At 38.7% G+C, this 25,323-nt stretch overlaps 1 protein-coding gene across 3 annotated transcripts in view; it reads left to right on the top strand.

Annotated features, from left to right (window-relative positions):
- GYS2 (glycogen synthase 2) overlaps positions 1-20,792 on the top strand; it is a 41,627-nt gene extending 20,835 nt beyond the window's left edge. For 2 of the 3 annotated variants that reach the window (XM_048927331.1, XM_048927340.1), the window contains 12 exons: positions 3,454-3,598; positions 6,319-6,436; positions 6,838-6,958; positions 8,597-8,703; positions 11,555-11,614; positions 12,301-12,379; positions 13,017-13,130; positions 14,454-14,580; positions 16,454-16,549; positions 17,451-17,614; positions 18,744-18,824; positions 19,883-20,792. In XM_048927331.1, coding sequence (XP_048783288.1) covers positions 3,454-3,598; positions 6,319-6,436; positions 6,838-6,958; positions 8,597-8,703; positions 11,555-11,614; positions 12,301-12,379; positions 13,017-13,130; positions 14,454-14,580; positions 16,454-16,549; positions 17,451-17,614; positions 18,744-18,824; positions 19,883-20,104 — 1,434 coding nt within the window. In that variant the 3' untranslated portion in view covers positions 20,105-20,792. Of the gene's footprint in view, positions 1-3,453; positions 3,599-6,318; positions 6,437-6,837; positions 6,959-8,596; positions 8,704-11,554; positions 11,615-12,300; positions 12,380-13,016; positions 13,131-14,453; positions 14,581-16,453; positions 16,550-17,450; positions 17,637-18,743; positions 18,825-19,882 lie in introns of all 3 variants that reach the window. The other variant, XR_007373335.1, reaches the window with a different exon arrangement.
- The last annotated feature ends 4,531 nt before the right edge of the window (positions 20,793-25,323 follow it).

Genomic DNA, 25,323 nt, shown 5'->3' on the forward strand with positions numbered 1-25,323 from the left:
CATCGTCTTGTTTTGTTTTGAAATCAGTGACCTTATATGAGAAACATTTTCCCATCTAATCCTTGCCATCATGCAAACTGTAACAATCTACTTGGTTTCCAAAGATCAGAGTGGGAGTAGAATCCCACTGAGAGAAATGGAGTATTTACAGTGAAGAGCTTAGTTCTTAAATGCCGTTGAGGGAAGAGACAATGAGTCTGTTTTCCTTTTGCTGTAGCTTTCATTTGTGGCTTTGTCAGTGTTCTAATTTGCTGATAATGGCAAACAAACAAATGTAAGCATGATTCACTTCACAAATATTTTGTTTTGGCCTCACTGAACATGAACATTTTGGAACATATTTCATAGATGCTTGAGCTGTTTCTGACAAGCAGTGCATCCAGATCACAGAACAAATTGCTGTGTAGAAACACAGGTTTGGAGGTGAAGAACTGTGCTGACAGTCTGCTTCAGTTTGACACAGTAGGTCAGATGAGAGCTGTGCCCCATATTACCCCTAGTTCTGGAGTTAATACTATCACAGCAAGCTCAGCTGTCTTTTCCCAGTACTCCACTGTGTGACTAAATGTGTCTCTTGCACTGTCTCATCGGTTAAGTTCCATTCAACCTGTCCTTCAACTTGTCTAGGACTTATTTTCTGAAGTCACTTGTCTAGCCTGCTCAGAGGTACACGATGAGATTTCTCATTTGACACTATAAATGAATTTAAAGGTTAGGATCTTGCTGTATTGATCAGTGAAGGAAACTGCTGTAGAATAATTACAGGTAGAATGTGAGAACTCTGTGCGCCCAGTTTATATAAGCTAATGGACTAGCAAATTATTGCTAACTGAATTGCATACCTTTGAAAAAGCATGCCAAACATGCCAAGCATGTGCAAAGTAACATCTTTCCCATTTTCAGAAGATGCAGAAATGAATATCAGTGAGGAGATATCACTCTGTGGATGTGTTATTCTGTGGATGTGCTACATGTGTTAAGTGTTCATTGCAATCAAAGAAATAAAAGCTAGAAAGGAGTGGGCCATAGTGTTTGTAACAATCCCTTTATGAATCTTTCTCCCAGTAGAATTCAAGGGAGTGCTTAGTTAGTGAACATGTCCCAAATGTAGTTTTTAGTAACATTTAGTAAAATAACAGTTATTGGTGAGAAAAAGAAAAGAGAGCAGAAACGTTTTAAAGTTTGGCTAGCTATGTTTTTCATTAGCAGTTAAAAAAAAATTAAAGTCAAACATATTTAAATAAACTTTTGCATAGCTTTGAGTGTGCAGTGGCATCTCATCTCATTTTTGTCTTTGCGCAGCATGGTATAGAACTGTTCCATTTTGCATTTTTGGTACACATAGGTTGAACACATTGGTTGAACAATGACAGTGATCTTACTGTATGTTTGTTCTGTCAGTCTGCTACCTTATTTAGTACATGCAATTAACATTTCTGCTTCGAAGATCAAGGCTGTGGTTTTCTGAAAGCTATTGGTGGCATTTATAAGTGATATATGAATGTTCCAGTAACATTCATTCATTAGTTTACCACACACTTCAGGGGCGTGGAGGGTAGCCCAAAATAAATAAATAAATAAATAAAATTAATTAAAACCAAAAAATATTAGACTACAAGTCCCATGAATTTCCAATGCAGATGTAAATGTTCAAGTGTTTCCACAGATCAGATTCAAAGGTATCAAGATAGTCTCCAAGAAAAGTAGAAACGCAGTTGGGAACTTATTGTAAAAGATTTGGGTTAGGATAAGCCAAGCATCATGCTAGAGCCCCGTATCACTTTCAGGAGTTTAATTACTTTTTTCTTCTTTTCTCTGCTTTCAAGATATGCTCTGTACCAACTGTTAGCATGTACTCAGTGTGGAAATTCACATTCTAAATAGCTTTATTCCAGGCTAAATTCCAAAGTACTGGAAGCAACTAGCCATGACAAAGATCAGACAGTTGTAACTATAGATAGTGCTATCTGCTCAGCCTATAATAGTGGTTAAATCCATTACAGTCATTGAAGTTCCAGAGTCAAATGCAATCAAAATCCGACTGTGCACCTAAAATTAGGCACTGTTAATGACATAGCACATTGAGAGACATTGTCACACTCCGTGTAACTAACAGTCTGTTTGGTGCCCTTGCCGTTGACCTTGGGAGAATAACCTTGATGTTCCCAGAAGTGAAACATCATGTAAGACTAAGAGGATTGACGTTTAATTGTAATCATTGACACTTCATTAGCACTGTTCTTTTTTAGACTTCATTGTATTGACTTTGCAGTGCTCATCAGTAATGAAAATTTGATTCTGTGAACCTTTAAACATGAGCTCAGTAGGTATTTTAGATTTTCCTTGCTTTGAACCTCGTGATTACATTCCCGCTGCACAGATTTTACCAGTTTTTGTTTCACAAACCTCTTTGTGAACCAGCAAATTCATATAAGAGGGACAGGAAATATTCCTTTTAAATGCCTTTATTCCTAGTTCTGGAAAACTTTTGTAAATCTAAATATCTAACATGCATTATTCACATGCATGCATGAAATGCAATCGCATCTATCTAGGAAACTATCAGATACTTACCAATGCACAGGAACATTACGACATACTGTAAGGCATGTCCTTCATAACCATAGTGGAGAGTTCAAGTATGGAGCTGTAGTTAATAGATATTGGGAGAAGATTGATCCTTTTCATATTGAAACTTAGAGTGATCCAGACCTGACTTTTCTTTTTTGTTTTGTTTCTACTTAAATCTACTTAAAAAGACACCTGCAAGATTTAAGGGTGATTCAGAAATAATTCAAGGTGATTTTATCTGGAGTTTAACTTAATCTGCCATTGGAAATTAATGGCCTTCAAACTGAAGTAAAAGAAGCAGCAAATAATTGTGGTGAGCTTGAAGGAAGAACAGCTCTGAGTATCAGAAAATGCCTCAGTTTCCATTTTCCTTGTTCCCTCAGGCTTTGTGACTGAATGTTTACATCCCACTCCTCTAAAACAACTCAGTTTCTCTCCTGACTAGCCATGATTCTCACTATGTTACCCAGCCTCCAGATCTCCTCTGATCCTCATTGTGTTTCTCTTCTCTCCCTCTGTACCTTATCAGCAAGTTCCCTGTTCTTTCAAGTTTTCCAGCAAGTCCAATCAAGAGGCCGCATGACGTGGCCAGTCTGCAGGCCGAACAGCATCGATCCTTACCTATGTAGGAATCATTAATCTGGGTTTCCTTCCCACTGTTCAGCTGTCATCTTTTTCCCAAATAGGCATGAGCTGTGATCTGACTTTCTCCATCAATCTGTTGACTCTCCATAGAATGGTTTGATAAACAGGCAGAGAGACTATAATCACAAACGATTCCCTTGAGAAATCTAGCTTAACTCCAGAGACTTTCTTTATGGTAATAAATCTGGTGGGCACATTGTATAGATATCTTTTTTTGTATATTTTGTTATTTAACAGTTTGACATTGACAAGGAAGCAGGAGAGAGACAGATTTACCATCGATACTGTATGGAACGGGCATCCGTACACTGTGCCCATGTGTTCACCACAGTCTCACAGATAACAGCAATTGAAGCAGAACACATGCTTAAAAGAAATCCTGGTAAGACTTGAATTTTTTCCTTCTTGCATTTCCTCTCATTACCTACATTTTCTCAGATTGAATGAAAGCAACAGGCATAAAAACATAAGGGCAAGGCACACTGTGTAGGTATGTGTGGCTACACTGCAGAGAACAACTGTTTTTCAAAAGACATGTACAGACAATATCACTTGAAACACATTCTAGTAGCATATGTAATCTGGAAAAAGTCAAGTTCAGCATCATGCAATAATTATATTCCGTACCATTTTAGGAGAGTATTAGTTTACCTCTGTGGATGTCAGGATTTTTTTACAGGGAGTTTATCTACAGTAGGAGACATATATTTCATCATCCTCTGGTGATGCTAATATATTCTAGTCAACTGAAGAAAACAGAAGGTGGAATCTTTGTAATACATTTCACAAGCTTTCACAACTTGCTTTGCTAGTAGAGAGTGATATGCTCTTGTAGAAATGTGGCAAAAGGTTTCATATGTGAAATGATGTTAGATGTATTATACTTTCCAGTGATTATGCTGTTCCTCTTTACTTAATATTGAAAGAGATGAGAAGGCTAAAACAAGCCATAGATCACTACAACTAATTTCTGTATAAATGTCATAGCTAGGAACAGCAATGTGGTTGAGGTCATAAGCATCTTAGGACTCAGGCATGATAAGTTTCAGAGATGGATATATTATTTTTTGCTAGACAATCAGAACAGTTTAAAAACATAGTTAATGTATGTGCCCAAAAGTTTGTTTAGCCCTATGCATCACTCTCATTGGATATGGAATTTATCAGAAAATTTGTCATATAACATATAAGGTAATGAGCCCAGTTTGATGAATCATTAAAGCTCTTTTTAAATCAGCACAATGCTTTAGAAAGATAAGCCATAGCATTCCATCCACAGGTATACATAATTTTGAGATTGTTTAGCAGATGTGCTCACGTCTTGGTTGTTTCAAATATAGCAATTCTTTAAGGACTTCGGGTTTTTGCGGTTTTGTTTTGAATTTGGTTTATTTATTCTTTTTAGATTTATTTTAGGTGAATTGCAGTGCTAATTATAGATCTGGAACTGTTATCCCTGCTACCTTCAGTGCCACAGGCCACACCACAATTTCTGCATTAGGATAAACAGAAAGTTATCCACTGGACCCTTAACTTCATTGCTGTCTGACTGAAAAGAATGTGGGGTCAACAGAACAGAAACATCCTCTTTTCTGTTTACAAACAAGCAATCTTCTCCAACCTCCTAGTTCACTATGGGAGAACTGGTTCATATAGGACTTAGCTTTAATACTGCAACCACTTTCAAGCTCTTCCTAACAACATAGGAATCTTTGACTGTTTTTCTTTCTGGACAGTTTCCATCCATTCTCTGGTATTAATGAGGGATTTTTGAATATTTTCACTCATCCACAGCAGGCTGTATATTGACCAGTCTCATATCCTTTGATTAAAATGCAGCTCCATTTACCCTTTCATCAGTAGTGGTGTTCAATCTGTCATTTTCATAAGTCTCAGAGGTATAAAGCAAACGTGGTTTCCCAAACTGTCCAGTTCGCTGTTTCTGCTCAACAAACAATATTTCAATTCTGTGCCCTACTGAAAATATGATGAAAGAGGGCTTTACTCCCATTCTAAATGCAGGGTCATTTTGTTTTGTTTAATGAATTGGTGAAAATTCTGTTCTAACATTGCCCCAAGTGGGTCAAGTCAGAATCATTTGATTTCAGGAAGGAAAGGAAAAAAACTGGAATTGATTTAGGTAACAATAGCACAGGATGATATTTTCTGTTGACAAACTGCAAAGATTCAGGGCTTTTTCAGAGTTTTCTCTTATGATTTTGGTCAAATATATACAGCTACAAAATCTAGGTCTAGATCTTAACTAAGTCTCCTAGAACTTTGATTCAGAGTATTCTCTACTACTTAAGAAATGTATGTTTTGTAACTGAATGAAAATAATAGAAATTCCACAATATCATCTTTCAAATCATGGATAAAACTTATGATCAGAGACAGAACCTTACATGATTCATCAGAGAGCAGGTTTAACGTTAGACACTCAAGCTTTTGTCAGATAATTTCCTATATTATTATTCAAATTTAGTACTCCTAAAAATTAAGCACAACAGCAGCATGTGAAGTTAGTTTGATGTAAGCAGTCACTCTGCCAAATTTAGACTGTACACTTTATCTAGCAAGAATGCAAACTGCCCTTTGCCCCAGTGCAAAAGCTCTCTTTTCTGTTAAATCCTCAGAAGTCTGGATAGAACAGGCCTCTGTTATGCCATGCAGTGAATAAGTGTGTAGTAGAACACAATTTCTGCTTTCAAGAGCTTTCTATCAAGTAATAAAGCAGGCAACGGTGATATCAGGATTAAAGATGTAAGGGACATATTACACAAAAAATGGCTAAGTGGAGGCATAAATTCAGTCTTGAGAGGACAAAAAGGACCTTTATATCCAGCAGGGTTTATATTAACATTGAGTACAGGTCAAAAGAAAGCCACTTCAATGTTGTAGAGTGTGGAATATAACATGTAATAGCTTTGTGGAGAAAACTAACAAAAACCATTGTATTAGGCAGTGCTGTTCTCGAGCCATGAGTGATAAGAGTATGTATTAACTGTTCACATACTGCCATTGGAAGGCACACTTGTTCTTTCCTTAAGAATTTCTCTGACTCTGAAGATGTTTGCCACTGCCTTTTCTCTGCTTTTCCAGATGTTGTCACTCCAAATGGCTTGAACATTAAGAAGTTTTCAGCAATGCATGAATTTCAGAATTTGCATTCCATGTACAAGGCTAGGATTCAAGAGTTCATTCGAGGTCATTTCTATGGGTATGATTTTACTTTTCCAGATTTAGCAATGATTTTCCAACACTATTTAAAGCAAAAAAACAAGCCAATATGTCTAACAAATACTTCATAAAGGAAGTGAATTGTTACCAACTTAGTCAAATATCTGTCTGGGATTTCTCATACAGAAACTGAAGGAATTTCAGATTCCAGCTCTAACTCTGCTTAAGACTTTGTGGGATCGGGCAGAAGATCTTGATTATTTTCATTATTTACCCAAGATGGACTTTATCAGATTGATAGTCACCTTAACGTGAAGAAAAGCCTCTCTTTCATTATTTTCCTGGGGTAATAAATTTCTCCAGAATAGAAAAACATGTGTTTTGTATGATTACATCTTGAAAAATACTTTCATGCTTGTATGTTTGTTCACTTGGTTTCAGCCACCTTGACTTCAGTCTTGAAAATACCTTATTTTTCTTCATTGCTGGGAGATATGAATTTTCCAACAAAGGAGCTGATATGTTTCTAGAAGCCTTATCAAGACTAAACTTTTTGCTGAGGGTAAGGAAGCTTCTGGAAATGTAGAAAACTTACTGTATTATAGAAGTCATGTGCGATAGTTTCTATTTCATACTCTGGTTTACAGGAAAATAATTATAGCACATTCAGGCTTTTCGTACAGCTAACTCCCTGAATCATCAAAGCATACAACAATGCCAGATTGCTTAAAAATAATTGATTACGTAGCTCAAGAAGTTAATTTGTGGTTGCCACCCTTGTTTTTAAAGAAAAATACTAAAAATACGATTTAAGAGTTTACTCTGAAAGTGCACCTATCAGAAAGAAGATAAAAAAAATAATCACATAATAATACAATTTAAAAAATATTTTTATGCTAATAGCTTAAATTATTTTCCCATAAATTAAAGATGGCTTTATTGTTTTACTGGTACAACGCGCTTGCCAGCTCCAGATTTCATCCAAAACTATTCAAAGAACACTTGCAAAATCCCCCCTCTGTAAGGGGATTTTGGCTGGGATCAGAAGGATACTCTTACTATTTGTGAGCCTGAAAATGATGGTGAAACTTAAACTAGGCTCCAGTAGTGTGCCTGAACCTCAGAAATGCTCAGCATTGGATACTTTGATACTTTGAAGACAAACTGTATACGTTATGACAGTTTGTTAGTATACACTAATATAATAGCATATAGACTTTTGAGCTGCCCTAAAGAAAGGGAAGAATCTTAAAATCATAAGTGAATCCTATTATTTTACACTACACATTTTTTTGTACCTCCATCTGATAGAAGCACACTAACAGTATTTTTGTTTGTCCAATGTTTATAGAGTGGAAGCAATTCATGATAATTTTTACAGCTCTGAGCAGTTTACTCTTAGCTTTCCTTTAAAGAGTTGCTGACAAGAGTCCAGTCTTGTTCTGCTCCATATGAGGAGTCTCTCAGGAACTTGATCTTCTGAAACTTGTTTATGCACAAGAGAAGTAAATGAAACCATCTGTAACCAAAGGGTTGGATTTTACATCTCGTGCTTTTTGCCTTTGGAGTAGCTAAGATGTAAGAAATGAGCAAGAGGTTACTTGTGGTTTTTTTTTGTGTGTCTGGCAGGTTCTGTGTTAGGGATTCAGATATACAGTGGTTTCTGATAATAACTCTTTTAGAATATACACCTGGGGCACTGCTGCAGAAGATTGTTCTGCTTGCTGTATGGAGTCCCCTGCCCCACATCTGTGCACTCTTCATCTAGTAAACTAGTTTCTCACTCCTTTAAGCCAACCAAGTTTATGTCACATGAGAAAATCTGTTTGCTATTTTTATTTTTATTTTTATTTTTATTTTTATTTTTATTTTTATTTTTATTTTTATTTTTATTTTTATTTTTTTGCTGTTGATGTTAATATCCTAAGCCATGCTTTACTAAACCATGAGAAGCCAGGAAGATCCACGTTGATCAAACTGGAATTGAGCAACTGATACCTGTTTATCTGTATCTACTCTCAGTTATATTCCTGACTTGATAAAAACTTGACAGCTAAAGGGAGAGGAGTAAGATCAGAGCCTTCCTGAATGACCAGTGAAAGTCTGCTGGGTTTTGCTGTGACTATTTTGTAGTGTTAACGTGGTCTTTGATACCCAGTGGTGAGTTTTAATGTTTTCTCTCCATCTCATGTCTGTTCAGGTACATAAGAGTGATGTTACAGTTGTTGTGTTCTTCATTATGCCAGCAAAGACAAACAATTTCAATGTGGAAACCCTGAAAGGACAAGCAGTCCGGAAGCAGCTCTGGTAATTGCCATTTTCACTGAGAACCTTGATTAGGGAGACATATTGATGTTTCTGATGAAGATTAATGTTCTTTCTTTTTGTCACAGTTTGTTATGAGTTTAGAAAGTTGTTTTTCTTTTTTTTTTTTTAATTTATTTTACTACTTTCCAAACAAAAAAGCAAAGCAGAATTCAACCATTGAACCTCATCTCCCTTTAACTACTCTGTGATTCTACACAGGAGGAGATACGTGAGGTACTTTCAGACTGAAACACATCATAGAACTGAATGACGATATTCTTCAAAGAAAATCAAGAAAGTGAAGGATTAATTTTGTTTAAAGAAAAAGTGGAAAATGTTATTTCATTCAGCGTATTTACAGATTAATTATCTAATCAGGGAAATTAAAATGTACACCCTATCAGATGAGCAAAACAGTTAAATACTTCTACTGCAGAAGTAAGGAAGCTGATTTTTAAGCTAATGGACAAAAGCTCCTAGCTTCTGCCTTGATACCTGTTTCTCACTGTGTTTAACCTCTTTCAGATGCCAATTCCTTAGTTATAAAATTATAGAAATAGAAATGACTCAGAGATCTGTATATAAAAGGTACACATTACGAAAAGAATACTGTTTAAAATATATATATATCTTCTTAACTGCCTCCAGCAGATAACCTGTGGCTGAATTTCTGGGTATCAGGACACAAGTTGAAACTTTTGATTAAAGAATAATGAAATTGCACAGATGCAGCAACAGAAATCGTTTAAGGGTTATTGGAATATCTAGCTCTGACTGTACTTGAGAAAGAAGTCAGATATGAGAAATCTGTTTGCTTTCTAGATTATCTCTGGAGTCATCAAGCAGTTTTCCAGAAAATGTTTTGCCACTCTGAAAATGGATGCCACAAAGGTAGAGGCTGGAACTGGTTGTTCAGATGTGGCTTCCTAAAAAGCAGTGCCTCTGAGCAGCCTTCATTGGCAGTAGAGAGTGATGGTTCATTCCAGATCACGACTCATCCTCTACAACCTCAGGAAGAGTCTAAAATGGGCAAGCAAAATCATCTTTTGAAATTGGCTAACACCTTCTGTGGATGTGCAGAGGATTTACACAGTTATCTTCAACTGTAGATAGCTAAAGTGCTGTAATATATCCAGAGCTTTTAATGAGAAAGTGTATGCAGGAACTGGCCATCCAGGGAGAAATACCATTGAAGCCTGAACGGAATTAAATGGATGGTGTGTTGTTGCTGTCATAGGGCAAGATTCTGGCTCTGCATCAACTTCAGTAAACTAATGTGAGTGCAGTGAGAGACAGCCATGCTTTCAATGGGCCCTTTTTGCCTCTGCCATATTTTTAATTTAACGCATGTAATGTTTGAATGCAATACAACAGGTATATATTAAATAAATACTATGTATTAGGAAAGTTTAAATGAAATGCAATTTGCAGAGATTTTTCCCAGTTGTATCTCAATTACATGGCTGTTTCTCTGATACTCAGAAATACAGGCACAATGGCAACTGTAAAAGTAAACCAAAAGGTGTGAAATCATGCAAAAAGTTCTGTTTCCAGATGTTCTTCCCACTGTCCTCTGTGAAAAGTAAAAGATCCTCTGTGTCCTTCAGTGCAACAATGCCACGATCATCATGTGAGCTGCTGTAAAAAAAAACACTTGATATCACTGTTAAATAATAATATTGATTGATTCGATTGTAAGGATGCCACAGAAGTTAAATACAGGGATGGCAGTTATCAAGAAATAGATGATGGCTGATACGGGATATAAAATATTTCTTCTGCTTATGAAACAGCAGCCTATCCTATCTGGGTTAAGTTTTGGAGATTGTTCAAGGCATGAGTCAATAAAACATAGCCATGAGTGGGCTAGCTTGCTGGTATTTGAATCAATTTGTTTTGACATTTAGCTGCTTCACAGCTCACAGAGAATTAAGTCATCTACTATTGTATCAATGTGAGCCGAGAAAGAGCAACTAAAAATAAGTATGTGGTTTTTGAGCTTGGTAAAGTTTAGAATTTCACTCAACAAATTTTGTCCAAGTCCAAAGTCTAATTCTTAGAAATCAGAAAAGCAGGAAAAGTCCTATGAAAATGGGCATTTTAGTCAGACTGAGAGTGTATTTGCTGTCTTGAGAGCACTGCTTTCATCTGTACTTCCAAGCTCTTTCTTCTAGGATCACGATGATATGGCTCTTTGCTTTAAGAATGGTTGTTCACTCAAGTTCTTTCTGAACAAATATATAACACTTCTGTCACAGGTTTTATCATTAGTTTAAAACATGGGCTGGGCTTTCCAGAAAGATGTTTGATTTCCAAAATGGCTTATGCCAAATTACTTGTTAATCTAACCCTTATTTAAAAAAAATAAAAAATAAAAAATAAAAAATAAAATTAATTAATTAAGTGAAAGAACAGGGCTGAAATGGAAGGAAGAATCTTGCTTTAAAATCACCTTTTTTTTTTTTACCTCTTGTATTGCTCATAAGGTCAAGTTAAACTGAAAACATCTGGGCCTTCAATGTCTATTTCTCTACTTAAAGTCACATATATGTCTTCTTTTTCATAGCTGAGATGAAAGTGTGGCCTACTGATCAAAGTGCTGGAAATAATCATCTGTTTCTGGCTTTAGCAGTTAGTTCATCATTGGGTACAGATCGTATCCTCTGTTGCACTGAAATGAGTCATGGCTGCTGGTTGGGTAAAAGACATTTGAGAATTAAACCTCTGCTTCTGCATTCTTGGTTCCACCAGCACAAAAAAGCACAATATTATTTACAGCAGCAGGGATATGTTTTATTCTGTCTTTGAAAAGGATTCTCATGTTTATACATAAATGTATTTATTTTCCTAGGGACACTGCACAATCTGTGAAAGAAAAGTTTGGAAAGAAACTCTACAATGCCTTACTAAAGTGAGTGTATAGGTTACTTTGTCCTGTCTTGCAGGGCCACATATTCACGTGGCTTACCTATAGTGATTTGGTGGTTCTACTCTTTGTCTCAGAAATATTAGGGTCTACAGAAAGGATATAGGAGAAGGATATGGGACCCTCTGTGCTGCATACAGGATGGTTGTATGATAGGCAAACCACAGATGAAAAAACTAAAGGTACTAACATCCCATATTGTAAAGGATCTTAAGAGACATGGGGGATGTTTATGTAATGCTGAGAATTACTCATGGACAAAAATGAGCACCCGAGACAAATATGGGTTACTGAATTGGTTGTATCCTTTCAAAAGACAGCTGATGTGAGCTGGAAGTGAATCATCCAGAGCTAAGAGGACTGAAACTTCAGCAAAAATAAAGTGCGATTGAAAAACAAAACAAAACAAAAATTCCTTTTGGAGTTTTCTGTAAGCTAATTGGAAGGATAGCAATTTTGTGGGAGAATAAATTGTAGGGAGCGTAGAAGGGACAGGAAAACTAAGGAAAGATTCAGGTTGACATCAGCAGACTTCGGATCAGACCTTGTTTATTTCTAGTTTTTTTTTTTTTTTTTTTTTTAAGCATCTTTAATGTAAACTCATAATGCTAGTTCTCAGAAGGACTGATAGTAAATCATTTGGTAAACTAGGCTCTGTGTTGCCTCCGCAGAGGAGAAATTCCAGACTTGAGCAAGATTCTTGACCGGGATGATATAACCATTATGAAAAGAGCCATCTTTTCAACTCAGGTCAGAAAGCAAATTATTTATATGAAAATCTACTGTGTAAGTTAAGCACAGCTGTGTACAAGGATTGTGTATGACATGCGTGCTTTGAAAAAAAAAAAAGTTTTTAACAACAAAAAAAAGTTTTTCACTGGTAGCATTTAAAGATCGTCTGTGATTGTTTTTGAGGAAAGTCTGATGCAAAATAATTATTTTGGCAGATCTGCAGATCTTCCCCCAGTCACATGCAGGACATGAAATGCTGTCACTCTTTTCTTTTATACAAAGTTCAAAGTCTTTGCATTGTTTCTGAAGCTTGAATTATTCCATTTTAATGAAAGATGTAAATTCAATCCCTTAGGAGAGTTAAGGTCAATCCTCTGCCACAAAAAACAAGTAGAAATAAATGGTAGGCATTCTAAAGTTAATGCAAATACATTTCTTTTGAGGTAAATTAGCCTGTGACAGCTTCTATGGTCTATTTTGTATCCTGGGCTCTGTAAAAAAACAATGTTCCTTTCATGTCTTCAAATGAAATGGTAAAAAGCTATCCACATTAAAAGCAAAATTTCCCAGTGTCTTCCACTAACCTCAGAAGATGGTAACAGGACACTTTTCTGGGAGCTTTGCCTGGCTCAAGGATTGTCTTTTCTCTTTTAAGCGACACTGTCTGCCTCCGGTGACCACCCACAACATGATTGACGATGGCAATGATCCCATACTCAATACCATCCGACGTATTGGCCTTTTCAACAACCGAACAGACAGAGTAAAGGTACCTTCTGTTGTTTTCTCATTCTAGATATAAAATGGAATTAAAGAGTCTGAATCTGGATCATTAGCATAGAAAGAACAGTCGAATTCCTGATAGAGAGTCAGTAATGTACTATTTCTTCCCTCTTGCCCCCTTTCCAGGAATAATGATCCAGTGAGCTCTGAGAATAGAATACAAACTGTTTGAATAATTAGTCAGTAAATTGCATGTAATACTGTAGACACCTCCTCCTGCTTCTCAACAGGTTTGACTGGATAGGTTGTACAAAACTGGTATTACAACAGGAAAATTACCTACTATACCAACAGGCTTAGCACCTAATAAGCTGAATGTCATGGATAAAAATTCTGTAAAGTTGAAAGAGAAAGTCATCTTGAGACTTATATTACACGTCCATGAAGACACAGTTAACATATGAAAAAGCTACAGTGATGCCAATGAAAAATCTTACTTGATTCCTTGGGATCAAATAAGCTTGCATAATGAGTTTACAAGCCATTTATTGGTTGAATACAATTTACCCAAGAGAATAACATGATTATATTATTAAGAAAAGAGAAAGGCATATCCCTGACATGGAATAATGTTCAGAGTATGTAAATGCAAGGAAGAAAGGCCCAGAGAAGGTTTAACCCTTCCCTCATAATCCTTTCTCCCTGAGCTGATTGGGCAGGCTATACAAGGTGCTTCTCTGCTTGACAGTGGAATATGGGGCAGTGACCTCAAACCCAGCAGTGTCGTGCAAACAAATTAGCTTGGGTCCTGGAAGAGGGATATTAGCCTAAGCTAATAAGCTTAGTCTTTCAGCAAGATCAGTTAGCCCAAGTCCAGAATTATGATGATGGCATTATAATACATCTGGTTTCAGCTATCCTCTGAGAACTGCAAGTATTCCTATTTTTCAGCTGGGTGCTCTGGAGCGCTGTATTCTTATGAGGCCTCCTCTGGAAGAAAACATCCCAATATTCAATACTGTGGTACAACAGACCAAGAGAACCAATGTAGTACTGCTAAATGTTACAGCCTTAGGCATAATCAACAATGTGCATGGCCCTTCTTGAGCAAGAAGAACAATGCCAAAGACCCATTCAGAAAATAGTGTTCATTATCAGTATTATTTCCAGGACAAGACTACATACAGACAGGTTACAAGATAATGCATTTTAGTGTGGAAATTGAATTAGATAACAGGATGGACAAGGAAGGTATTGTCCAAGTGTTCAGAAGAAGACCAAAGTGAAAAAAATTACTGAAGCTTACTGATAAATGCAATGCATTGATGATGCTTCTCTTTCACCTCTAATGTAATTTTTGAATATCCAGGTAATAGTACATCCAGAGTTTCTTTCTTCGACAAGCCCGTTGCTGCCCTTGGACTATGAAGAATTTGTTAGAGGTTGTCACTTGGGTGTATTTCCATCATACTATGAGCCCTGGGGTTACACTCCAGGTAGGCAATCTGTACATTTTAATAGGTGTCAAAAGATGAATACCCGTTCTGCTGATGCAGAATAGATTTAAAGCCAGTTTCTTCTAGAGTGCTGAAAAAACTCTTTCGACTCTGTTTCCTCTGCAGTGCAAAGGTCTTACTGCTGAAAAAATTTGGGGGCCAGGTGGTATTAAATGGCATCTACTGACTGACAGCTACTCAAATTTGTCCCTGCGCTGGACCCTTTTCCATACTAACATGTAATCTTTCAATTTTCTGTGGCTTTAGAACAAAATAAAATAAAATGAAAAAGTCATTTTTAAATATAATTTTTAATTTGCATAGGGGATTTTAAAAGATTTAGAAGAATGTGCGTATTGAAAAACAGAGAATAGAGCAAGAATTCTGATGCTGCCAGCAGACATACTTCAGTGGGTTTAATTCCAGATAGCAATTAAGTTTGGTATGTGTATGTAACACCACATCTAAGATATTTACCACAAATACCTACATGAGGTAATAGATATTCTCACAGACTTAAAGGGAAATTTTTTAAAGATACAGAGAACATTTAGTTTTAGGTTCAAAAAAATTTACCCAGACTTACAATGGGTACTTAACACCTAATGAAATCAGTACAAACCATAAACTTGAATGTCTATCAAGATCAAAGCCTAGGTGCCTGTTTTATTTTGTATGTCCTGCAAAATATCTTCTGTAATCTTGATACACATCTGAACATTTGGATGCTCCTCTGAAGTGAATTCACGGTAAGCCAGTGAATCAGAATAAAAGTTTTGTGAAGTTGATCATTCTCCAGAGCTATTTCTCACTACTTAAGAGAGCTATCTAATTCCAATGCAAGTTTTGGATTCTGGCACTTTCTCTTCCTGTTTTAGTCTCAGCTGAAGTATAAGGAAAATGTGACAGCCAGGGACGATTTTGAAATTAAATTTTAAAGTAACCTGACCAGAAAAGTTAGACTACTACTTAGCGGTTTGAGGAAAGCTGCAATTTACACTTGTTAAAAGAGTTATTTCTTTTGCTAATGCAGAACAGATTCTCTTGGTTGATATATCCATTTAATTCTCCCTGAAACAGAAAGTGTTCTTTTTTGGTGGACTTGTAGCTCTGCTGTATCAGCTTCATTGTCGTATGAAGGAAGGCCATGTAGATGGCTTTCAGCATTTCAGTTGGAGTATTTTACTTCATATGTTTGTTGCTTTAGGTTAGGCTTAATATTCATCAGCAGAAACTCTTTAAGCAGGAGTAAAAAGTTATTCTTACAACAATGATAGAAATAACTACAAAAGAGGCATGCATTTTATAAGTTTGTAAAGCTGATTCCACATGTACTTTGAAAGCAATTCGAACTTAATGTTTTCTCTGTTGTTACTATGGAGACTAGTTTAAAAGCACCTAATAACAACATACAATGTAATGCACGCTCTTGCAATTAGGAGAATCAATTTTACAAATAGTAATGAATCACCTAATTAACATTTGTGTACAACAGGCTTCAGTTTAAAATGCAGACAGTCCAGGCCATGTATCACGATTCTCTGTTTCAACACTAGAATCCTGCGATTTTTTCAGTTTAGCTACTGGAAAACACAAAAATATATTTGCAAAAACAGTATGAAATTTTCTATTTAAAAATCCTTTCTTTTTCTTTCTCTTTTCTTTTCCCCTTAATCCACTACAAAGCATTATAGTTTTCCCTTGATTTTTTCAGAGCAGCTCTAGTTTTATGGGACCTTCTGTTCATCTATTTCATTTTCTATTTTTCTCATGGGGTGAAACCATTCAAAACATATTGCCTTATATTATAAACATATTGCCTTATATTGCTTATATTATAAACATATTTTTTTTTATCTATTTCTTTTGGCAGCTGAATGCACTGTGATGGGTATTCCCAGTGTGACCACAAACCTTTCTGGATTCGGCTGTTTCATGCAGGAACATGTTGCTGACCCAGCTGCTTATGGTAAAGTTTTTTAACACCATATCAAAATTGTGCCTCTGAATTAGGAAGCAAAACCACAGCAACAATGCTTCAGCTTCTGAATTTCATGTTTTTACTAGTACAGTGCATTAGGAAAATACATTCAGAGCTCCAAAACTCTGGTGATGTTGAGCAAGCTATTCAAGCTTTGATATTTATCCATTTTTTTTTCCAGGTTCTCTGTCTGTTATCTTTAATCTTTTGTTTGCTCTGTTGTTTCAAACTCAGCCCTCTTTATCCCACACATCCCTTCAGTACCTCTAGTTACACTGGAACACTTGGAGACCTTCAAAAGAAGCAGTGAAAATCCCCTTCTCTTTGAGTAGTCCAAGAAGGATATGCTGGGACTTTGGGAACAGTGAGGCATGCCCTCATCAAACAAACAGTAAATTATCTTGTACACTAAAAATAAGCCTTTGACAATAAAAGGAGCCTACTTACAGATAAGAATCAGCTCATTAAACTAGAAAAATGATCCCTCATTAAATTGTGGTGAGGAGTACAGCCAAATCCCAGTACATAAAGACAATATTGAGAATGTGACCAAACTAAAGCATCTTACTAAGCACATTGGATTGTCTGTACAATCAAATGGAAACATCTCCACGCTAGCCCCAATTATATCCTGACCTACTGGAAGGGATAGGGCCAGCTGCAGAATATATCTACACCTGCTTGGCTAGACATGTCCTTGAAAACCTTTAGAAAGGTTACAGGTAGAGAGATGGGTCATTTGCTCTACTCTGCAAAAACATAGATGTGGGCATTGACACAACTTAGGTAATATTTGTAAGACTATGTGACGGACAGTAGAATGGAAATGTAAGAGGTCAGATTCCACTTTCAGTTCAGCTTATCTTCACATTTTCTTTGTATCCTTTAGGCATCTACATAGTTGACAGGAGGTTCCGCTCGCCTGATGAGTCATGCAACCAGCTGACTCAGTTCCTGTATGGATTTTGTCAGCAGTCCCGTCGCCAGAGGATCATCCAAAGAAACCGAACTGAGAGGCTCTCAGATCTGTTGGACTGGAGATACCTAGGCAGGGTGTGTGAAACTATTAATAGAGGTATTAAAAATTCCAGACACTCTGTCTTCAGCATCATGCTACAATGCAAGGAAGCATTCCTGTTCTGAAAAGCACCTGTCAGAGGTGCTAAAGATGATGGCTGCCTTTATAGTTTGGTGTAATTCTTCCATTGTCCTGTGGTAAGGATAGGCATAACTTAACTGAATGTGTTAGAGCAGAAGCCAGACACAGTGATCTCTTTCTACTCCTTATGCCAACTCCAGTACAAAAAGCTTATGTCTCTGAGAACCCTGGCAACTGTACAGTGAGTAGGATTTGTGCTCTGTAGTCTTTCAAGAATTCTATCTGTTCTTCCTAAAACACTGCTAGACCTTGTGGCTCATCAGCACTCCTGTGCACTAAATCTGTGCATTAAAACAAAATAGAGTTTTTAATTTGATGTAGAAAACACTACTGTACCACCTACTAAGAAGAAATTAGCAAAGCAACGTTCTTAAATCTACAGGAAAAAAGAACTGGATGGATGCACGTTTATCAGTTTTGTAACTATTTTAGATCTTGTTCTGTGTTGGTATCTGTGTGAGAATCTTTCTGTTTGTACGACTGCTAACACTGTGTAAGACTCTGACACAAGCTATTATTTTCAGTACAGGTGATGGTGACTGGTGATTATAGTAGACTCATCAACTATTTTTGGCAAATCCTTTAATGTCACATCTCATCAAACTCATAAATATTTCTTCTTTTTAACGGTTACACAGTCTTCCTATGCAAGGATGAACCCGAAGTTTGAGTGTATACACATGTATATTTAAAGATGTAAAATTCTCTGGATAAAAAAGACCCTGTTATATGTTGAGAGATAAATACTAGTCACTCTACACTGAACTACACCAACCGTCATGAGTGCTGGTTTCCATCTTGGTACACCTTCTGCTTCAGTATTGCTATTTCCCAGTAATACATTTTTTACAAATATCAGTACCATTTGGCTTATCTTTTGTCCGGCCATTGTTCATCACCATCTTTGAGAAGATACTCATTCTTTGTTCCTTTTTTTTTTTTTTTTAATCTAGCCAAGACTTCCTTGACTTGTAAAGATTTCTCTTTTATGTTGCATGTAAAGATTTCTCTTTTATGTTGCAGTATTACATGCATGCTAGACACTTGGCCCTCAGCAGAACATTCCCTGATAAATTTGAGATGGAACCATGTGCTCCACCAAAGGTAAAATCTGCTTTTTAGAGATGAATTCATCTGCATTTTCAGTTACTTTACAGAGAGAAGGAAAAAGAATATGTGTGTGTGTGTGTGAGAGAGAGCCAATAAGGTTTTACTTAACTATAGGGAAGTTAACTCACAGTTAAAACCTCTAGTTATAGACCCAAGCTCCAACCAGAACTTATAGTGGTGTCATATGCAAACAGTAAGGGTACCGTGTGCAATACAGAAGCAGTTCTTCAGATGATCTAGAGTGACATGGATGGGTCTATACCACTATAGACTAGCTGAGGAATTGGCCTTTGCAATTTCTGTTAGAAGAGAGTCCCTAATTTTTCCTCCAATTAACCCCATAGAGAAGTTCGGTACAAACTCAACTATTGAAGAGCAGTTGGGAAAGTGTAACTAGGGGAAAAAAAAGACACAAAATATTGCATTAATCTAAACAGAGGATGTGAGGAGGAGACTGGCTGTAATTTCAAGGGGTCAGTTTATAGGCACACTTCCAGTCACTTCATGTATAATGCATAATAGCATCAGTTTGAAAAGGGACCCAGTCTAAATTCCATGCTATTTGAACTAAATCTACAGAAACCACCAGAGCAACTTGTATTTTGAAATGAGAATGAGAAAGGAGGCTTAGGCCAAAACTCCTTGTTTGGCTCTAGTTCTGCAGATGTTGGCATTATAACTAGAAAACTGTTCAAACTTCAGACAGATTCTGAATTCAGCACATTCTGACTACAGAACTTAGAAGGATTTAATGTAATAGTGAGGATTTTAAAGCTCAGTAAAGATTATCATATTTTACAAGAAACCATGCTGGAAAGAAAGCCTATCTTTTATGACACCAGCTGAAGATCACTGGCATACAAGCACTTTCTAGCAGAGCAGGATTTAAGGGATCTGTGTTCAAGGGAATTTATTTTTGGAGTGCAAAGCAGTCTAGTTTACATCCATTACCCATGATTTGCTTTGTAGCAATGACAGTCTTAAATTGCTATACACAATCAATTAAGGAACAGTGTGGTAATTTGTATGCAATTTGATTCTCTCTCTGCCAGACGGAAGGTTTCAGGTTCCCAAGACCTTCATCAGTGCCACCATCGCCTTCTGTCTCTCAGCATTCCAGCCCTCACCATAGTGAAGCCGAAGATGAAGATGAGGATGAAAGATACGATGAGGATGAGGAAGCTGAAAGGGATAGGCAAAATATCAAGTCTCCATTTTCACTTGGAGTATTGCCACAAGGAAAGAAGAAACAGCATGGAGAGTTCAGGAACTGAATGTGTTACTCTCCATCCACGCAGAGTCTCTCCATGTATTTAAGAGTAAAGTAGGCATTGCAAGCTTTCTATTAAGGACAGTATGTTATATTTTAGGAGAATCTTAAATGACACTTGATCTACACTGTTGGGAAGCCTAATTTTTCTTCATCTTGAAAGTAGTTTAAATGACAATTCTTCTGTGCTCCTCAGAAGTAGAAGAATTTTATCAAGCTTAGTAAACTTAGAGAATGTAACAGTCTCCTTAAGCTTATCTAAAGTGTAGATCACACCTTTGTCTGCATAATCATCTACACTAATATTAGTTCATGCTGGTAGTTCTGCAATGGTTGTTCCAAATGAATTCTTCCTTCATTTATGTCCCTCACTCCCTCCTCCCAAACTAACATAATCTTTAAGCCAGAGCTCAGAAAATTTAGAGAAAAAAAGTGTTACACTGGAGAAATCTTGTCAGAGGTAAAAAAACTGAGAAGAAAATGGTCTTTATCTTTCCTTATGCTGTTTACCTTATTGTAAACTTGCATCATTTGAAACATTTTTTACAGCACATGGAAGTGTCTTGGATTAAAACACACTGTGGAACAATATAAAGTCTTATGAGGTGGTCATTTGAATTATAGATACAAATGAAGTCATCTTCTTGAAGTCCTTTAGACCCACAATAAACAGCAGACTGTTTATTTTCTGACTCCTCTGGTATGTCTCTTTAATTGTTTTCATCATGTTTTACATTGAGTTTGTTAACAAACTAGTTCAGAGAGGAAATTAATGTGACTTGGCTAAAGAGAATGAGAAAATTAACTTAATTAGCAGCTGCACATGCAGACAAAGATATGCCACAGAACAATTCAAAGCGGTGTAATTTTAGTTCTTCCAATTGCCCGCTGGTTTGGGCTCTATTTCTATTTTTTGGAAGAGATCTGCCAACAGTTTATGGGCCAGTTTGGTCCAGTTATGTGACTAATGGGGCCGGGGGAACCCATGGACCACAACCTGAGAGTGAGAAAGGGGAAAAAGTAGGGAGATGGACCAAAAACAGAACAGCAGCAACGATTTGAGGACGCAAGTTAATTTACTAGATAAGATACCGGAATGCAAGGTGACACAATATAATACAATATAATTGGAATTGAAGCTAATAAATCAAATGAAATGAGAGTGTCCAAAAACTGAAGGCCTTACTCTAATGCTGAAGGCAAGACTGCTAGAGAGCACACACCACAGAGATGAGCAGAAGGGAAAGGGGACCATCTCACGACTTGTGAACAGTTTTATCGTTCCCTCTAAATGGAAAATGGAAACAGAACAATAAAAAGTCCTCTGGGAGATGTAGTTCTTCTTCACTTCTGAGACAGGTATACTCTGAACTATCGACAATCCTTGAAACTGGAGCATTAGCTCTTTAACTCCCAGTGCTCTATATGATGTTAGGATATGGAATGCCAATAACAAAAATCATAAACCCATGACATTCCACCCCTTATTCCACATTAGTACATCATGCTTACTGTATATATACAAACAATGATTAACATGCATTACACACATACAAACATATATATATATATACAAACAATGATTAACATGCATTACACACATACAAACATATATATATACACATATATATGTATGTGGAATCACTGACTACACTCCCTCAACATCAAATTCCCTTGTGGTACGCAATGAACATCCTGATTTTCCTGTGTCACCCACCAAGTCGACCCAGGTCCCTGAGCAAAAACAGAAGCTGGAAAGACCAAAACCACTTTTCCCAGCGTGCTCTTTACATGTACTACAGAGTCCTTATCTCACTCTACAGTTTGTAGGGAGCTGGATTGGGCAGGAGCATCTCAATTCATAGATCCTCAAGCCATCAGCCAGGTGGCTTCTGTCAAATGATTCTCCCTATGCTTAAATGTTTCATCACCCATTATGTTCAACATACTTTTTAATAACATTGTATAGTTTGATTTTACCAGAAGATGGTGCATGACAAAGGTGCATGATAAATTCACTCAATACCATGATGTTTGGCCAAGAATTTAAAGAGAATTTTTGAAATGAGTCCCATTATCAGATTCAATTCTTTCTGGAGTGCCATGTTGCGACAGTACTTGTTTCTCAAGACCCAATATGGTGTTTCAGGCAGTAGCATGGGGTACTGCATATGTTTCAAGCAACCCAGTGGTTGCCTCCATCATGGTAAGCACATAACACCACTGCAAGATCGTGGCAAGGTGATACAATCAACCTGCCATGCCTCCCCATATTTATACTTTTGGAATCGCCCTCACCCCCAGGGAGGTTTCATCCTCCTGGTTTTCTTCAATTGCAGTGCATGTTTCACAGTCATGAATAACTCGTGCAATAGTGTTCATAGTTAAGTCCACTCCTTGGTCTCTAGCCCACTTACATGTTGCATTTCTTCCTTGATGGTTTCATGGGTCAACATAACTAGAAATAATTCATGCTTGTTTTGTCAGTCTATTTAAGCCACCTCAGTTTTGGCAGCTCAGTCTATCTGATGGTTATTTTGGTGTTCTTCAGTACCCCAATGCTTTGGCGCATGAGCATCTGCGTGACACACCTTTACAACAGTAATCTTTATTCAGGCAGCAATGTCTTTCCACAATTCAGCTGCCCAAATAGGTTTACTCCGTTGCCAGTTTTTTTGTTCCCGCTACCATAACTACTCCCATAAAGCACTTGCCACCATCCATGAGTCAGTACAATGATAAAGCACTGGCCACCTCTCGCGTTCAGCAACATCTAAGGCCAGCTGGATGGCCTTTACTTCTGCAAATTGGTGGCCTCTGCAACCTGCTGCATAGAGCTCCACATAGAAGATTTCCATCTGTGATGCTTCCCCACAATACAACATGTTCCATCTGTGAACAGTGCAAATTTCTTTTCATTTTCTAGTAGATTATTGTATAATGGGGCCTCTTTAGCACGCAATACTTCTCCTGGTGATGTTCCAAAATTTTTACTTTCAGGCCCATCCATGATCACTACTAAGATTCCTGAAAAACTGAGGTTCTCCATCCAAGGCCATTGTATAATCAACACAAACCAATTAATCCTAATGGAATCAGTAGCCTAATGGGTAGAGGGACCTGTTCCTTTAAACATCCAGATTAGCACTGTCAGATAAGGTAATGGAAGGAGCAGCATTTCACTACAGATTATTTTAGAAGCAGCACAAACCCCATCATAGGTAGCAAAAATCTCCTTCTCAGTTGGAGACTAGCACTATTCAAATCCCTTTTACAGTCAGCTCCAGAATCCAAAAGGTTGGAAAAGGTCTTTCCTGAAAACTATAGAATATCATACAATCACAGAATTGCACGGGGAGAGCCTGCAGAACTTCCTCCTGCAGCCTAAGAATGATGGAATCGTGAAATCATTAAGGTTGGAAAAGACCACTGAGGTCATCAAGTCCAACTATCAAAGAATCATAGAATAGTAGAAACACAGAATCATAGAATCATAGAATCCTGGAATCATAGAATCATAGAATCATAGAATAGTAGAATCACAGAATCACAGATTCACAGAATCATGGAAATGGCCTGGGTTGAAAGGGACCATAATGATCATCGAATATCAACCCCCCTGCTACGTGTAGGATCGCCAACCACCAGACCAGGCTGCCCAGAGCCACATCCAGCAGTGGATGAGCACCAGGCCCCAGTGTCCGCTTTGCAAACAGGGTGTGCAGTCCATCATCCACACCACACCAGCGGACAGCAAGTACGAGGAGCTGGTCCTCAGACCGGCTCCAGTGGCATCCGTTGCCACCCGACGCCCCGCAGCCCCCCGGGCAGCCTGGCCATGGCCTGCAGTGCCCAGGCGTTCTGCGGGCGGCCTCTCCCGTGACACCTGGGCTTCCATCTTCCGGGAGAACCCAGCCCTGCTGCGGCCCCTGCGCTCCTGGCTGCAACGGAAGCTGCGCCGCATCCTGGGCACCGAGGAGCCACAGGCAGAAGCGCTGGCCAACAGCGTCATCTCGGCCCTGCTCCTCGTCGGCTTGGAGCAGGACATCCTGATGGAGAGGCTGGACCTCCACCTGCACGGCCACACAGGCAACTTTGTAAGGCAGTTCATCGCCTTCACCGTGCAGAAGTACGGCAGGGAGGCTCAGCGCTTGCTGGGCCTCAACGTCACCCCTGCTGCTGGGGCACAGGAGGCCAACCCAACATGAGAGCCCACAGCTGCCCCACAACAGGAGGCTCCTGTCCCTGGCCCAGCACTCTCCAGCAGCCCTGCCAGCTCCACCAGGGACGAAATCCCAGGCAGGACAGGAGGAGACGTCGCTGGGCATCCCAGCTGCCCGCATAACAACCCTGCGGAGGTCAGCGAGGAGCAGGCAGTGCCCCATGAGGAGCCAGGGCAGCCTGTGGCAGGGCCCTCTGGCCACAGCCTTCCTCAGCAGTCCCGGCGAGCCCCGAAGAGGAAGGCCAGCGACTGCCAGGCCTCGGCATCACCAAAGAAGAGGCCACCCAGCCGGCAGCAATAGAACAGCGGCCGAGCTGATGAGACTGGGGCCAGGCAGCATCTGGGACACACGCCGGCCCCAGTGGACCCTTGACATCAGTGTCCAATTCCACCATGCAAATAAACTAGAAAGAAAGACCACAAAAATACGTGTTGGTGTTGCTAACGGCACAGCCGTTGTTGCTTCCTCCCCTTTCTCCTGCTGCCAAGCCACTGCTGGCACTGTTGCATCCCGGACAGGGACCCCATGACAGGGGAAGGGCAAATTTCTGCACCTGGGGGGAACTTCCCAGGAGCGCATGACAGCTGGGGTTAGCCAGCTGGAGCGGACCTAGGAGTCCTGCTGGACACCAGGCTGAAGCAGCAAAGAGCCCAGGCTGCCTTGGTGAATGGCGTCCTGGGCTGCGTGAGGCCCGGTGCTGCCAGCAGATGAAGGGCGGTTATCCTGCCCCTCTGCTCAGCTCTGAGGAGGCCACAGCTGGAGAGCTGGGCCCAGATCCAAGCTCCCCAGCGCCAGGGAGACCGCGTGTTGCTCATTTTGCATGTCCATAGCCCCGGCAGTGCAAAATGTCTCTGTGCCACCTGCCCAAGGCTTGCTGAGCTTGGTGGGATGTGGTGTATTTGGAGGGCTGGGAGGCTCGGTATGAGGAGCAGGGCTTGTCCCCAGCCTTGCAGAGGAGCCCATCCTCAACTCACGTGTGATGTGCCCTCCAGCATCTGCA

The sequence above is a fragment of the Lagopus muta genome, chromosome 1 (assembly GCF_023343835.1).
Source record: "Lagopus muta isolate bLagMut1 chromosome 1, bLagMut1 primary, whole genome shotgun sequence".
NCBI classification, from domain to species: domain Eukaryota; kingdom Metazoa; phylum Chordata; class Aves; order Galliformes; family Phasianidae; genus Lagopus; species Lagopus muta.